Raw genomic sequence first — 15,134 nt, 5'->3', positions numbered from 1 at the left:
CGCGGCTACTGTGGTTGGGGTGGATGCACAGCGGTGATCGAGCTTTAGGGCCACCTGGCCAGCCCTGTGTAAGGTCTCCTCTCTGTGCTCCTACAGAGGTCCCCCAGTTTAGCCCCTCCCTGATATCAGAGAAGATCCTGCTGCGGCTGCTCAAGTACCCGGATGTCATTCAGGAACTCAAGTTTGATGAGCATAATAAGTACTACGCCCGCCATTACCTGTACACCCGAAATAAGCCGGCCGACTACTTCATCCTCATCCTGCAGGTGAGCGCACTCAGCGCTGGGCCTGCAGCCTGCTCCCCCTGGCACCGCAGCACCCCTCGGGTCCTCTTTCCCACCTGCTGCGGAGGTGCATGGCTTCCCGGCCTGGGGAGCCTGCCACCTGCCCTCGAGCCCTGCCTGCCCCACGTGGCTGTCCTCTCCCTGAGAGGATTGAAGGAGAGGCTGTGCTCTCCCTTCATCTCACAGGTCAGGCGCCTGAGCTCTCCAGGGCTCCAGTACTGGCCCTTCCTCCTGCCCCACCATCCCTTGTTCCTCACTCCCCCTCCTGCCTCATCCTTTCTTTCCTCCCTCACTCTGTCTCTAACCCCAGCCCTGTGTTTTTTCAGGGGAAGGTGGAGGTGGAGGCAGGGAAGGAGAACATGAAGTTTGAGACGGGTGCCTTTTCCTACTATGGGACTATGGCCCTGACCTCGGTCCCCTCCGGTGAGTTGTTGGGCAGGGTCTGTGCTGCACTCTGGCCCCCCTGCAGCTGGGGAGCCATGGACAGACACCAGAACTGAGCGTGGGCCCAAGAGCTCATAGCCAGTTGGCTGGGGCAGAGGGAGGCTTGTGAGGTGGGAGTCGCCAGGGCCCGGAGCGGGTGGTATGGAGGAGCAGATGGAGCTGCCCCTTTGGATGGGGTCCAGAAACTGGAGGGGAAGAGAGGAGAGAGGGATTTTAGAGCAAAGGCCGGGAGGCAGCGGAGGGCATGTCCAGAGGTGGTGAGGAGACCAGCCTGCCTGGGGAGGAGGCCTGTGGGGAGGAAGGTCCAGGGCCCTGCTCCTGAGGACAGGAGGGGAGTCTGGGCGTCCAAAGTGCCTGAGGTCAGGAGCCAGGTGAGGGCCTGTTTGCCAGGCCAGGCTACAGATGGGTTTGGCTTTCCGAGGGACGCAGCTACTGGGTTTTGGTTAGAGGTCAGCTCTGATGGAATAAAGGGGCTTGGGGACAGACAGAAGGGAGACTGGGCACCCCCTGAGAGGTGTGATGGAAGGTCTGGGGACACGTCGCTCTGGCCGCCCCAGTGCCCTCTCTGGTGCTGAGTGGCTCAGGCTTTCCCCGTAGAGCCCCACAGACAAGGCCCTGCAGGCCCAGGTCTCGCCAGCTCATCTCCTTGCTCCTCTCCAGCCTTCGGTCCTGGGGCGAGGTTGCTGCAGGGTAGAGAGAGAAAGTCCACTTTGGTGCTGGAGAACAGGCCACGCCAGTGGGGTACGTGCTGCAGTTCCCAGAGAAGCTCTGTGCTGTGCCTCTCATTGTCCTTCGACAAGAAGGACCCCGAGGGGAATGGGGTAGGGCACCCATGAATATTGACACCCAGCTCAGCTTATCCACTGTGTCGTCGGCCCCTCCACCAGATGAGTGGGGCATGGCAGGCTCCCTGGGCAGGGGACAGACAGGGCCCCAGAGAGAGGCTCTGAGCAGGTGGACCCTGCCAGATGCCTGAGGCCTGGGGAGGACTTCCTGTGCCTCCAAGAGCAGCTGTTCTCTGTTCAGCTTGAGGAAATCTCGTTCAGAAGGGCGGGCAGGCATGGGAGGCTTCCTCCAGGCACTGCTTGTGCAACGAAGCCTCAGAGGCCTGGTCAGGCCCAGGCTCTGAACCTCCACCCGTAGTCTCTCTGTTCCCACTTAGTGTGGCCAGAAGGGAGGGGAGATGACTGGGCATACTCAGCCAGCTTCTGCCCATCTCCGCCCAGGGCTCATTGCTGTGCCCTGAGCACCTTCCCATCAGAGCCACGTCCCTTTCTCCACTGGGCCCGTCTCTGCCCAAAGCAGCCTGGCCCCGTCAGGTGTGCCTCTGTCCTGTGCCTGTGGCTCCGTGTCCTGTCTCCTGACTGTGCCCATCACTGACCTTCTCTTTTGCTCCAGTGCCTTCAGTCCAGGTCGGGTGTCCGCCTGGCAAGCGGAACTCCCTCCTCTGCTGGCTCACAGGTAACGTGGCATGGCTGAGGGTCACGCTGCCACCTGCTGCCTGAGCCTGCACACTGCAGCTGCATTAACCTCCCCACAGGGACCCGGGTGCCCGCCTGTTCAGTGTTGGCCGCCCGACCTCAGTGGCTCCGACCTCAGTGGCTCTGCTTGGCTGGGGCCCAATTTCTGGGCAGCTTTGCTGCCTCAGCTCTAGAAGGGGCCCCCAAAAGTCTCTTAGTCCTTGAGATCACACACCCATAGACACACATACACAGAGACACACGCAGATATACACACCCACAGACACACATACACAGAGACACACAGAGAGATACCACACACAGATATACACACCCACAGACACACATACACAGAGACACACAGTGAGATGCCACACACAGATACACACCCACAGACACACATACAGAGACACACAGTGAGATACCACACACAGATATACACACCCACAGACACACATACACAGAGACACACAGTGAGATGCCACACACAGATATACACACCCACAGACACACATACAGAGACACACAGTGAGATACCACACACAGATATACACACCCACAGACACACATACACAGAGACACACAGTGAGATGCCACACAGAGACACAGATACATACACCCATAGATACACACACACACACACACACATAGATACACATACCCAGAGAGACACAGAGATACCACACACACCCACAGACACACACAGATACCACACAGAGACACACACCCATAGACACACACACAGAGACACAGAGATACTACAGACACCCATAAACACAGAGACACCCCACACAGAAACACACACACGCAGATACACACACCCATAGACACACACCCATAGACACACCAGGATACACATACACACACAGAAACACCCACCCATGGGCATACACACACACACACAGGTATATATACACAGATACACCCAGAGACACACAAACACAGAGACGCACAGATACCACACACAGATACACACATCCACAGACACACACAGATACCACACACAAACACACCCACAGACACACATACACACACACACACAGGTATATATACACAGATACACCCAGAGACACACAAACACAGAGACGCACAGATACACACACCCACAGACACACACAGAGATACCACACACAGAAACACACAGCCATAGACACACCGGGATACACATACACAGACTCACCACTTGTCTACACACAGAAACACCCACCCATAGGCGCGCGCACACACACACACACACAGGTATATATACACAGATACACCTATAGACACACAAACACAGAGACGCACAGATACCACACACAGATACACACATCCACAGACACACACAGAGATACCACACACAGAAACACACCCACAGACACACACATACACACACAGAGTATAGGCTGGGAGTGGAGGGTTGCTCCTGGCCCAGCCAAGTGAGTGCCGGCCAGCCTGCTGCCCTCCACGGCCAAGAGGAGATGCACCCCAGCGGGTAAGCACTTCCTGTTCCAGGCCACCCACACACCGTGGCAGGGTGACTTGTCATCTCATCAGCTTTCTCTAAAAGACTTTCGGCCGGGCGCGGTGGCTCAAGCCTGTAATCCCAGCACTTTGGGAGGCCGAGACGGGCAGATCACGAGGTCAGGAGATCGAGACCATCCTGGCTAACACGGTGAAACCCCATCTCTACTAAAAATGCAAAAAAATTAGCCGGGCGTGGCGGCAAGCGCTTGTAGTCCCAGCTACTTGGGAGGCTGAGGCAGGAGAATGGCGTGAACCCGGGAGGCGGAGCTTGCAGTGAGCCGAGATCGCGCCACAGCACTCCAGCCTGGGCGACTGAGCGAGACTCCGTCTCAAAAAAAAAAAAAAAAAAAGACTTTCCAACTTTCTTCATAAGCTTTGCTTCCCGTTCAGCTGCTGGCCCAGTAGGCAACTGTGAGGCCATGAGGGGCATGGCCCTGGGTCAGACTGCCCACTCAAGAGCCACCTCCACAGTTGCTGGCTAAACACTGTCTCTGTCCCTGCTTTCCCCTCTGTGAAATGGGAACAATGCATGGACCCCCTTCTTAAGAGTTATCAGGAGAGTACGTGAGAGAATTGATGTAAAATGTTGCGTTTGAGCTCAATTATTATTATTTCTGTTTTTTCCTGATTACAATGAAAATGTGGTGTTCCAACCAGAAAGTCTTTCAGGAAAGGCCACTGCCATATGCTGCTTCTGGCCTCGGACATGTCACGCTCCTGACGCCTGTCCGGGGAGTCGGTGGGAATAGGGTCAGACTCATTCAGCTTGAGGCTTGCTGGGATTCCCGTGTGCACCCAGGCTGCAGAGGGCACAGGACAGTGCTGGTCTTGCCAGGTGTGGCCTGTGCCCATCAGGAGCAGCACCAGCATCTTTCAGCTCCTCACACCCCAACAGCCCTAAAAACCCATCACCTCAGCCTGGGGATTTCCATTTTACATTTGTACAGCTGGGCCTTCTTCTGTCTGAACTGTTCCAAGGTATAGTCTGCTATTTTGGCCCTCTGTTTAATAAATAAATAAGTAGATGGAAAGGTAACTTAGAAGCAGTTACTCCCTGTCCCTTTCAAACCTCCCCAGTGTGACCTCAGCCTCCCTCCCCTCCTCTGGGCTCACTCTGGTTTCATGGATGTCCGGGAGGTGATGCACTCGTGATTTGAATCCTGAGAGCAGGTGTGCCCTCATTGATTAATTCTCCACTTCATGTATATTCCTGGGGATCTTTATTATAAATAATACCATGATATAAACTTTTTAACGCAAAAAAACAAAAAGCTTTCCCTGTGTTTAAGGTTATGTCATTAGGGAGTGCAGTGGCCGGGTCTCAGCTCACTGCAAACTCCACCTCCCGGGTTTACGCCATTCTCCTGCCTCAGCCTCCCAAGTAGCTGGGACTACAGGCGCCCGCCACCTCGCCCGGCTAGTTTTTTGTATTTTTAGTAGGGATGGGGTTTCACCGTGTTTGCCAGGATGGTCTCGATCTCCTGACCTTGTGATCTGCCCGTCTCGGCCTCCCAAAGTGCTGGGATTACAGGCTTGAGCCACTGCGCCCGGCCAGAAAAAAAGTCTTGAAAAAATTAAAAAGCATCACAATTTCATCACTCAGAGACAAAATGGATTTTGGCGAATTTTTTCTAGGACCTCTGTTTTTTTGTTTGTTTGTGTTAAGAGACACGTTGTTTCTCTGCCACCCCGGCTGGTGAGCAAACTAGTGGTGCAGTCATAACTCACTGCAGCCTCAACCTCACAGGCTCAAGCAACCCTCCCACCTCAGCCTCCCAAGTAGCTGGGACTACAGGCAGGTGCCACCATGCTGGGCAAATTTTTTTTTTTTTTTAACTTTTTGTAGAGATGGGGGTCTCACTATGTTGTCCAGGCTGGTCTCAAACTCCTAGACTCCCCTCACCTCAGCCTCTCAAAGCACTGGGATTACAGGCGTGAACTGCTGCACCTGACCAGACCTCTAATCTTAATAGGTCACGTCACTAATTTTTTTTTTTTTCATATGGTGTCTTGCAGTGCCCAGGCTGGAGTGCAGTGGTGTGATCTTGGCTCACTGCAACCTCCACTTCCTGGGTTCAAGTGATTCTCCTGCCTCAGCTTCCCAAGTAGCTGGGACTATGGGTGTGCGCCACCACTCCCGGCTAATTTTTTTTTTTTTTGAAGTGGAGTCTTGGCCCTGTTGCCCAGGCTGGAGTGCAATGGCGCGATTTTGGCTCCCTGCAACCTCCACCTCCCGGGTTCAAGCGACTTTCCTGCCTCAGCCTCCTGAGTAGCTGGGATTACAGGCATGCACCACCACCCCTGGCTAATTTTTTGTATCTTTAGTAGAGATGAGGTTTCACCATGTTGGCCAGGCTGGTTTTTTTTTTTTTTTTTTTTTTTTTTTTTTTTTTTTTTTTTTTTGAGACGGAGTCTTGCTCTGTCGCCCAGGCTGGAGTGCAGTGGCCAGATCTCGGCTCACTGCAAGCTCCGCCTCCCGGGTTTACGCCATTCTCCTGCCTCAGCCTCCCGAATAGCTGGGACTACAGGCGCCTGCCACCTCGCCCGGCTAGTTTTTTGTATTTTTTAGTAGAGACGGGGTTTCACCGGGTTAGCCAGGATGGTCTCGATCTTCTGACCTCGTGATCCGCCCGTCTCGGCCTCCCAAAGTGCTGGGATTACAGGCTTGAGCCACCGTGCCCGGCCGGCCAGGCTGGTTTTGAACTCCTGACCTCGTGATCTACCCGCCTCGGCCTCCCAACCTGCTGGGGTTATAGGCGTGAGCCACTGCACCTGGCCAAATTTTGTATTTTTAGTAGAGACAAGGTTTTGCCATATTGGCCAGGCTGGTCTTAAACGCCTGACATCAGGTGATCCGCCTGCCTTGGCCTCCCAAAGTGCTGGGATTATGGGTGTGAGCCATCACACTCGGCCCATGTCACTAATTTGTGTTGGTTTTAAATTCAGTTTCTTGGCCAGGCTTGGTGGCTCATTCCTGTAATCCTAGCACTTTGGGAGGCCGAGGCAGGAGGATCGCTTGAGCCCAGGCGTTTGAGACCAGCCTAGGTAACATAGCGAGACCCTTTAAAAAATAATAATAAAATAAATTCAGTTTAAAAAGAAAAGAGTTTATTTTAAAAATAAAATTCCTGTTTCTAGAGTGTTAGGAAGCATTAAAATTAAAAGCATTCCATCATTCAGATAGCTAATGTGAAGTATTAAGTAATACCCCTAGTATTTCTGCTTTTCCTAGAACGTAATCAGAGGTGTTACTCGTTAGATGCTTGCACATGATCCTCTAATGATCCTCTAAAATATTTCCTGTTCCTGCATTGGTATACCACAACCTCATCATAGAATGGCCAGTTTCCGGAGAAACTATAAATAAAAATTAAAGCTTAAGCACAAAGATAGAGTATTACTCAGTTTAGTCTCACTTAGTTAAAAATTGTATTGGTCATTGAGTCACTAGATCCAGTATGTTTGTTCTCTTCACTTGGCAATTTGTTAGAATGGCTAACTTAGTAACTTAGTAGTTAACAAAGTGAATCAGCTTAGTCGGCTTCCTGTTGGTTTAAAACGATCCTGCATGCCTTCACAATTAACTTCTTTGTGCATCTCACGGTTTCCTAAGTGTTCTCAAAAACAAATTAATGATACACAGTAACGTATATCATTTGAACAAGCAGTTTGTTTTTCAAAATAAGAAGCCCGTTCTTCCTTATTGGAGATTGCTACAACTCTGCGTCATGAGAGGGGAGAAGTGCCTGCCGCCCCCACCGGCCAGGCTGGCTGGGTGGCAGGTGGAAGTGGGCAGGGCTGTGCTTCATGCTGAGTAGGTTACATGCAAAACACACTTTTGACTCCATAAAAGCATTTTCTTTTCTTGGGGGGGAGGGCGGGGGGGACAGAGTGTAGTGGTGCAATCTCGGCTCATTACCACCTCTGCCTCCCAGGCTCAGGTGACCCTCCCAGCTCAGCCACCTAAGGAGCTGGGGCCACAGGCAAGAGCCACCACGCCTGGCTAATTTTTGTCTTTTTTGTAGAGATGGGATTTTGCTGTGTTGCCCAGGCTGGTCTTGAACTCAGGCTCAAGCAATCCAGTCTCCCCACATCGGCCTCCTAAAGTGCTTACAGATGTGAACCACCTCGCCCAGCCCCCGATAAGAGCATTTTAAGAGGTGACAGGGCTAGCAGGGTGTAGTGGCTCACACCTATAATTCCAGCACTTTGGGAGGTTGAGGCAGCCAGATCACCGGTAGTCAGGAGATCGAGACCATCCTGGCTAACAGTGAAACCCCATCTCTACTAAAAATACAAAAAACATTAGCCAGGCATGGTGGCATGTGCCTGGGTGACAGAGCAAGACTCTGTCTCAAAAAAAAAAAAAAAAAAGAAAGAAAGAAAGAAAGAAAGAAAGAAAAAACAATAATCCAGGCATGGTGGTAGGCCCCTGTAATTCCAGCTACTCAGGAGGCTAAGGCAGTAGAATCGCTTGAACCTGGGAGGCGGAGGTTGCAGTGAGCCAAGATCATGCCACTGCACTCCAGCCTGGGTGACAGAGCGAGACTGTCTCAAAAAAAAAAGGTGTGACAGGGCATCTTATGTGTGGGGCGTGTATTCACAATGAGAGAGTGCAAACTATACATTCTTCCTTTCAATGCATTTTTTAATTTAAAAGTATGCAGTTTATGTCACTTGATATAAACTGGTATTGAGACAAGGATGGCAGTCTGCTTGTTTGTTTGTTTTGAGACAGAGTCTCGCTCTGTCACCCAAGCTGGAGTGCAGTGGTGCAAGCTTGGCTCGCTAAAACATCCCTCCCAGGTTCAAGCAATTCTCCTGCCTCAGCCTCCCAAGAAGCTGGGATTACAGGTGTTTGCCACCACGCCTGGCCAATTTCTGTATTTTTAGTAGAGACAGGGTTTCACCATATTGGCCAGCCTGGTCTCCAACTCCTGACCTCAGGTGATCCTCCTGCCTCAGCCTCCCAAAGTGCTGGGATTACAAATGTGAACCACTGTGCCCAGCCTAAGGATGGCAGTTTGTCTCTCCTGCTAGGGTGATCATTGTGTTGCCTTGACTGATTGGTTGTTGTGGGAAACAAGAGGTTCTGTAGCCATAAACTTTCTGTGTCTGTGGTTTTTATTTTCTGTTTGGTTGATTTGTTTTGGTAGACTTTTTAATACTTGTTGCACAACAGTTCTAAACAAACTAATTCATTTGCTTTAATGAAGTCAGACCTTATGCAGTCAGACCTTCTACATGCTTCTGTTTGTCCCTAAGAATGACTTCCTATTCCTGGGTGGGGTGTCCCTGGGCTTCCATGGGATGAGGTCAGACAGGAGGGTGAAAGTGGGCACCAGAGTGGCCTTTGGCATGACAACTTCTGCTCTCTCTGCAGACCGTTCCCCAGCCCACCCCACCCCACTCAGCCGCTCAGCCTCCCTCAGTTACCCAGACCGCACGGACATCTCAACTGCATCAACCTTGGCAGGCAGCAGCAACCAGTTTGGCAGCTCCGTCCTGGGCCAGTACATCTCTGACTTCAGCGTTCGGGCCCTTGTGGACTTGCAGTACATCAAGGTGAGTGCCCCACCGCCTTGTCTGGGCAGTGCCATCTTCTGCTCAGGAATCAGCTACTTCTTTAATCCACCAAATCCAGCATGGTGGGCCCAAACCCGAGATGCCTTTTTCTTCTGGAGACAGGGTCTGGCTCTGTTGCCCAGGCTGGAATGCGGTGGTGTGATCATAGCCTACTCCAGCCTTGAACTCTTGGGCTGAAGGATTCCTCCCACCTCATCCTCCTGAGTAGCTGGGACGACAGGTGTGCATGTGGCTTTGGGGTTTTTTTTTTCTTATAGAGATGGGGTCTCACTGTGTTGCCCGGGTTGGCTTGAGACTCCTGGGCTCAAGCGATCCGCCCGCCTCAGCCTCCCAAAGCGCTGGGATTACAGGTGTGAGCCAACATGCCCAGCCCTGAGGTGCTTTCTCCTCTTGTTCGTGCATCTTGTTCTTTGTAAGGGCTTCCAGAGACCCTGACTGGTCATGTTCTCCCTCAACTCACAGCCTCAATCCTGGCTCTGTTTCGCCAGGCCTGGTAATAGGGTCTGCCTCCCAGCCCCTCTCTCCATGAACTCATCCCTTCCTCATGCAGATCACTCGGCAGCAGTACCAGAACGGGCTGTTGGCCTCACGCATGGAGAACAGCCCTCAGTTTCCCATAGACGGGTGCACCACCCACATGGAGAACTTGGCCGAGAAGTCTGAGCTGCCCGTGGTGGATGAGACCACAACTCTTCTCAACGAGCGTAACTCCTTGCTGCACAAAGCCTCCCATGAGAGTGCCATCTGACAGGAGGGCCCGGGGCCCCCCGCCTACCCTGCGGGGGCCTCCCCAGTGGGCCCACATGAAGAGAGGGAACCTGTTAGTCCAGAAAGGATACAGATAGATAGCCTGTCTGACTGAGCAGCCAGATGGCCCCCAGCCTGTGGGGGATCTGGCCTCTGCCAGGGACCTCTGAGTAGTTCTGAGGTGGCACTGTCCAGCCCTGGATAGGTGGGGCAGTGGGCCAGCTACCATGAGCAAAGGCTGTTTTTTACTGAGAGTATTTCTAAACTAGGCTCATTGCTCTTCTTTTTAAATATCATTTCGGGAAGGGAAGACAGGGTTAAGGAACTTTATTTAAATTTTTTTTTTTTCCTAAGAACTATAAAAGAAGAAGGGTTTCTTGTCCTGGGAAGCAATGGACATGATCTGCTCCCAGCCATGGCCTTCCAGCTTGTGTCCCTGATTGAGGGAGCTCTCCCTTCCACCTCATCTTCCTCCTCCGGAGGTGGGATCCCAGAGCCTGCCAGCGGAGGCTTATCTCTTGGAAGGAAGACAGCTCTTCACAGGAAGCAAAGAACCAAATGGCATGGAGATTAGCTGCCTGGGCACCTGCGCCGTAGCTTATCTGACAATGTTGAGGCCAAGAGCTCCTGGGTAGCTGTGATCAGGGACGTGATAATCCGAGCTATGGAGAGGAGCACATCTGCTGTCAACCGCTGTACCCAGAAATCTCCTAGAACTCTGCCGACAGCCTCTCCTGGTGAGTCAGGACTCGGCTGAGGACAGACACCTCCCCACCCTGCCTCCCATCCAGCCCTTTGGACAACTGGCCCCTTTGTGACGGGGCAGACTCAAGTGTTAGGCAGGGTCTCAGGCCTTCGATTGCTTACCCCTGCTCCCCAGGCCCTGCCCTCACTTTTACCAAAGGTTCCCCCTCGGCAGGAGGGCATCGACGTTGGAGGTGACTTGTCTGGGTTCTTCCTTTTGGTTCCGGAAGGAACTGTCAGTCATCGGCATCTGCGTTGTTAGCAGTCAGTACTACCCCCGCCCCACAATGAGAGTCAAGGCTGACTTGTTGACTGAAGCCTTTTTCCCAGATTCCTTATTTCGATCCCCCAAGCCTCAGTCCCTCTTGGGGATGGGGACAAGAGGACGTGTGGGAAGCCACAGAAGCAGGTTCTTTATGTCCTTTCCTCTGCGGCTGGCAAGGCTCACCTGGCCTTCTCCACCCATGTATGGAACCTCAGGAGAGGACAGCTCCTCCTAAAGGCATGCAGCTTGCAACCCTGCTTTCTCACAGGTGTGATCCTAGTGTGGGAGGTCGTCCTGCCCTTGCTGAAGTTAGTAGTACTGTACCAAGAGCTCTGCCCCCATGTGAACTGCTGCCCTGGCGCCTCTTCCCTGGGGCTGAATCAGGCCCTGCTGCAGAACTCCAGGTTTCCCGGAGTCGGGGAGGCTGTGGGACCAAGGTCCACGTTGGCCCTTCTGCTGGGTGCAGCAGGAGCTGGGTCCTGAGAGCCTGGCCGGTGAAACTGCAGGCCTTCCGCCTGAGTATTATTTATTCACTCCTTTCCTCACCCCAAGTGCCCTGCTCTCCAGGTGCCTAGAGAATCCTAACTCTTAGGACCAGGGATTGTCTTGCACCAAGTATGCCTACCCCTGGCCAGTCTGAGGTCTCCTAGCCATAGAACTGACTCCTGGAAGCCTGGAGAGAAGGTGGTGACACCCGTGGGTTCTCAACTGTAAGGAAAAAAGACACCAGACTTTTGTTCCCTATTGGGGGAAAGCCCTTAGTCTTCTCCAGGAGCAGCTTGCTCCCGAGTCCTTTTGGAAGCTGGCAGAGCCCTGACAGCCAGGTGGAGCAGAAGACATTGGTGGGGGTGTGGGAAGCAAAAGGGGCAGGTGTACACACCGCCACAGTGACCTCTGTGCACACGGTTACCACCAACTGGCCGACCCTCCTCTTCCCTGGCCCATTGATCATCCCTTCTCACAGAGGGTCATCATCATTTCCAAATGTTGTTGGTCTGATGACTTCCTCTTCCCAGTGCAATTTTTCACTTCCTATTTCAACCTCTGGTTCCTGGGATGAGCCATACCCTGGAACTGTCCCGTCCGCTGTGTCTTCTGTGTAAGGGAGACCTTTGCAAATGGCATCCAAATGGGTAGGCAGGTCACAGCCGCCATATTTATTTTGCATAATATTTTAATTTGTATATTTTTGTGATTTATTTTGGCGTTATGAGTTTGACTCTCGGGGAGTTTTGTTGTTATGACTCTTGTGTCTTTTGTCACAAAACAATGATAATACTTGCTAAACGATATATGGAATTTATTTTTGATTGGTAATAAAAAATGAAATATGTATAAATCCTGGTGAGTCTACAACTTGCCTGTTTGTTCTGTCACTATTTAGTATGTTGTCAAGATAAAAGTGGCTGTGGCTGGCTCTCTCTTGTGATGGGGCAAGGGCCAATAAAGGAGTCCAGGACCATTCAGCAGTGAGATGCAATCGGAAATGGAGTTTCTAAATAGCGTCAAGGCTGTCATCACAGGAGAGGGTCGTGGCTGCTGGCAGACATATAGGACAGATGTGCTCAGCTGCCATGAGCATGAGTCCTGTGAAACAGGTCCCACCGGGCCCTTGGCTTGTGAGTACTGGAAGGGCAGTGGGCTTCAGCAAATTGCCCCTCCTTCCTACCCATGGGACTGAAAGAAGCTTGATCCGAAAGTATGAGTGATACTGTTTTATAACATGCAGCTGCCTTTTCGTCCACACTTACAGGCTGGTTGTGGTTTCAAAGCTGGAGTGCTCATCCCTTGAAGGACTTGAGTTCCGTCACTATACCCACTCGAAGTCGCAGCTCTGCAGGGGACTCCTATGGTGCTGTATAGGTGCTGCAGGCCGGCTTGTGCAACTGAGGGTGCTGAGACCAGGGGCTCCAAGCATGCAAAGTTTAATGGAGTAGACTAACTGGGGGCATCTAGGTAGGCAACAAAGAAAAGAGGATATTCCAGATGAAAGGGGTACACAGGCAAACGTTTGTGTCTAGGGCAAGATTTGTAAATTATCTTCATCCATCTGTTCCACACGTTTAAGCCCCTGTCGCACGCCAGGTACTACCAACCCCTCTGTGAATTTAGTCCCCAAGGGGGACGTTTGCTGTCTCCCTGACCTGGGCCACGTCTCCTACGTCTTGGTGAGGCTCACCCCTTGTTTCATTTAAGCCTCAGTTCAAACGCCATCTCCTTGAGAAGGCCTCCCTGATTAGCCCATCTCAATCAGCATCACCCCAGCATCTCTCTCTTTATCTTGCCTTTTTCCCTCCATAGCACTTACTACCAGGTATTAAAATATAGACGTTGGTATTTTTCTATTGTCCTTGCACTAGAATCTAGCCCCACAAGGGTAGGGACTTAATTTTATTCCCACTACAGTCCCAACACTAGAACAGTACCTGGTACGTTGCAGGGACTCGATGCAGGAAATACTTGTTGAATGAATAAGTGAATACATGTTACAATAGGGGATGTACTGGATGATGTGGGGAGAGCACATAGTTCCAATAACCTTGAACCAACCTAGTCAAGAAGGTCAAGGAAGATCACTCGGAGGGAGCAGCATATGAGCTAAGGCTTGAGAGAGAAGCAGGAAGTAGCCAGTGGGTTTAAAACTCAAGAATAAATATTTAGATATAACATGGAAATATCTTGATCCAAAAGAACACGAAGGAAAATGACCCAGGGAGGGCCAAAAATAGTCTGAAAGTCAAGTGGCTATGTCTCCATTGATGCCAACCAGGGGTGGGGTAAAGAATGGCACAGCCACAGGAGAAGATGGTGAAGGACTGTTGAGGCCTCCACTGCAAATGGAAAACCACTCCAGGAGCAGCTTTGCGTGCCCCATACTGGATTTTTTTGTATCTTTGTGTACTGACAATTTAAATGACCACTTATGTTTTCCAGGTTTCATCAAATTTTCTTCTACCTGAAACTTTATTCCCAGGAAGTTAGTTATAGGTTGGTTGTTTTCTTTTCTTTTCTTTTTTTTTTTTTTGAGACGGAGTCTCGCTCTGTCACCCAGGCTGGAGTGCAGTGGCCAGATCTCAGTTCACTGCAAGCTCCGCCTCCCGGGTTCACGCCATTCTCCTGCCTCAGCCTCCCGAGTAGCTGGGACTACAGGCACCGCCACCTCGCCTGGCTAGTTTTTTGTATTTTTAGTAGAGACGGGGTTTCACCGTGTTAGCCAGGATGGTCTCGGCCTCCCAAAGTGCTGGGATTACAGGCTTGAGCCACCGCGCCCGGCCTAGGTTGGTTGTTTTCAAAGCCTGAGACAAGGAAAAAATAACATGTCAAAGATGAGAGCTCTGTCTCTAAATCCATGGGGAGTTTTTCCTGGCTTTCCTCTGGAACTGTTCTTTGTTAGTTAATGACTCTTCAGGCACATGACTCATTTCTTTTTTTTTTTGAGATGGAGTCTCGCTCTGTCGCCCAGGTTGGAGTGCAGTGGCCCAATCTCGGCTCACTGCAAGCTCCGCCTCCCAGGTTTATACTATTCTCCTGCCTCAGCCTCCCAAGTAGCTGGTATTACAGGCGCCCGCCACCTCGCCCGGCTAGTTTTTTGTATTTTTTAGTAGAGACGGGGTTTCACCGTGTTAGCCAGGATGGTCTCGATCTCCTGACCTCGTGATCCGCCCATCTCAGCCTCCCAGAGTGCTGGGATTACAGGCTTGAGCCACCACGCCCGGTCAACATGACTCATTTCAAGCATGTCATCCATTCTCTTTCAATGTCAGTATTTTATCTTGACTTGCAGACAGAAGTGAGAACTAAAGGAGCTGAATCTATTGTAATGTTTGGCTCTTTTGTTTGCCTCCCGAGTAGCCGGGACTACAGGCGCCCGCCACCACACCAGGCTAATTTTTTGTATTTTTAGTAGAGACCGGGTTTCACCGTGTTAGCCAGGATGGTCTCGATCTCCTGACCTCGTGATCTGCCCGCCTCGGCCTCCCAAAGTGCTGGGATTACAGGCGTGAGCCACCGAGCCCGGCCCACTAGTAGCATCTTTTAAAACGTTTTTTACAAAGTCTTTTTCGTTGGCCATTCACCACTAGCTTACTCTTTTTTTTT

The 15,134-nt window shown here is 51.6% G+C and overlaps 1 protein-coding gene and 1 long non-coding RNA gene across 5 annotated transcripts in view; one reads left to right on the top strand and one right to left on the bottom strand.

The window, feature by feature from the left end:
• Positions 1-12,384, top strand: part of CNNM4 (cyclin and CBS domain divalent metal cation transport mediator 4) — a 47,707-nt gene extending 35,323 nt beyond the window's left edge. The window contains exons 4-9 of one of the 4 annotated variants that reach the window (XM_030921601.1): positions 97-266; positions 611-707; positions 1,389-1,469; positions 2,127-2,189; positions 9,078-9,259; positions 10,382-12,375. In XM_030921601.1, the coding sequence (XP_030777461.1) occupies positions 97-266; positions 611-707; positions 1,389-1,469; positions 2,127-2,189; positions 9,078-9,259; positions 10,382-10,429 (641 nt within the window). In that variant the 3' untranslated portion in view covers positions 10,430-12,375. Of the gene's footprint in view, positions 1-96; positions 267-610; positions 708-1,388; positions 1,470-2,126; positions 2,190-9,077; positions 9,260-9,830 lie in introns of all 4 variants that reach the window. The other 3 variants (XM_030921599.1, XM_010362098.2, XM_010362099.2) reach the window with 3 other exon arrangements.
• Positions 12,322-14,126, bottom strand: LOC115894331. Its single transcript, XR_004054439.1, has 2 exons — positions 13,463-14,126; positions 12,322-12,988 (listed from the first exon to the last, which is right to left on the bottom strand). It is a non-coding gene; the product is annotated as an uncharacterized LOC115894331 (long non-coding RNA).
• Between the last annotated feature and the right edge of the window lie 1,008 nt (positions 14,127-15,134).

Source organism: Rhinopithecus roxellana, chromosome 17 (assembly GCF_007565055.1).
Source record: "Rhinopithecus roxellana isolate Shanxi Qingling chromosome 17, ASM756505v1, whole genome shotgun sequence".
NCBI classification, from domain to species: Eukaryota; Metazoa; Chordata; class Mammalia; order Primates; family Cercopithecidae; genus Rhinopithecus; species Rhinopithecus roxellana.
This window is presented reverse-complemented; position numbering and strand designations above follow the sequence as displayed.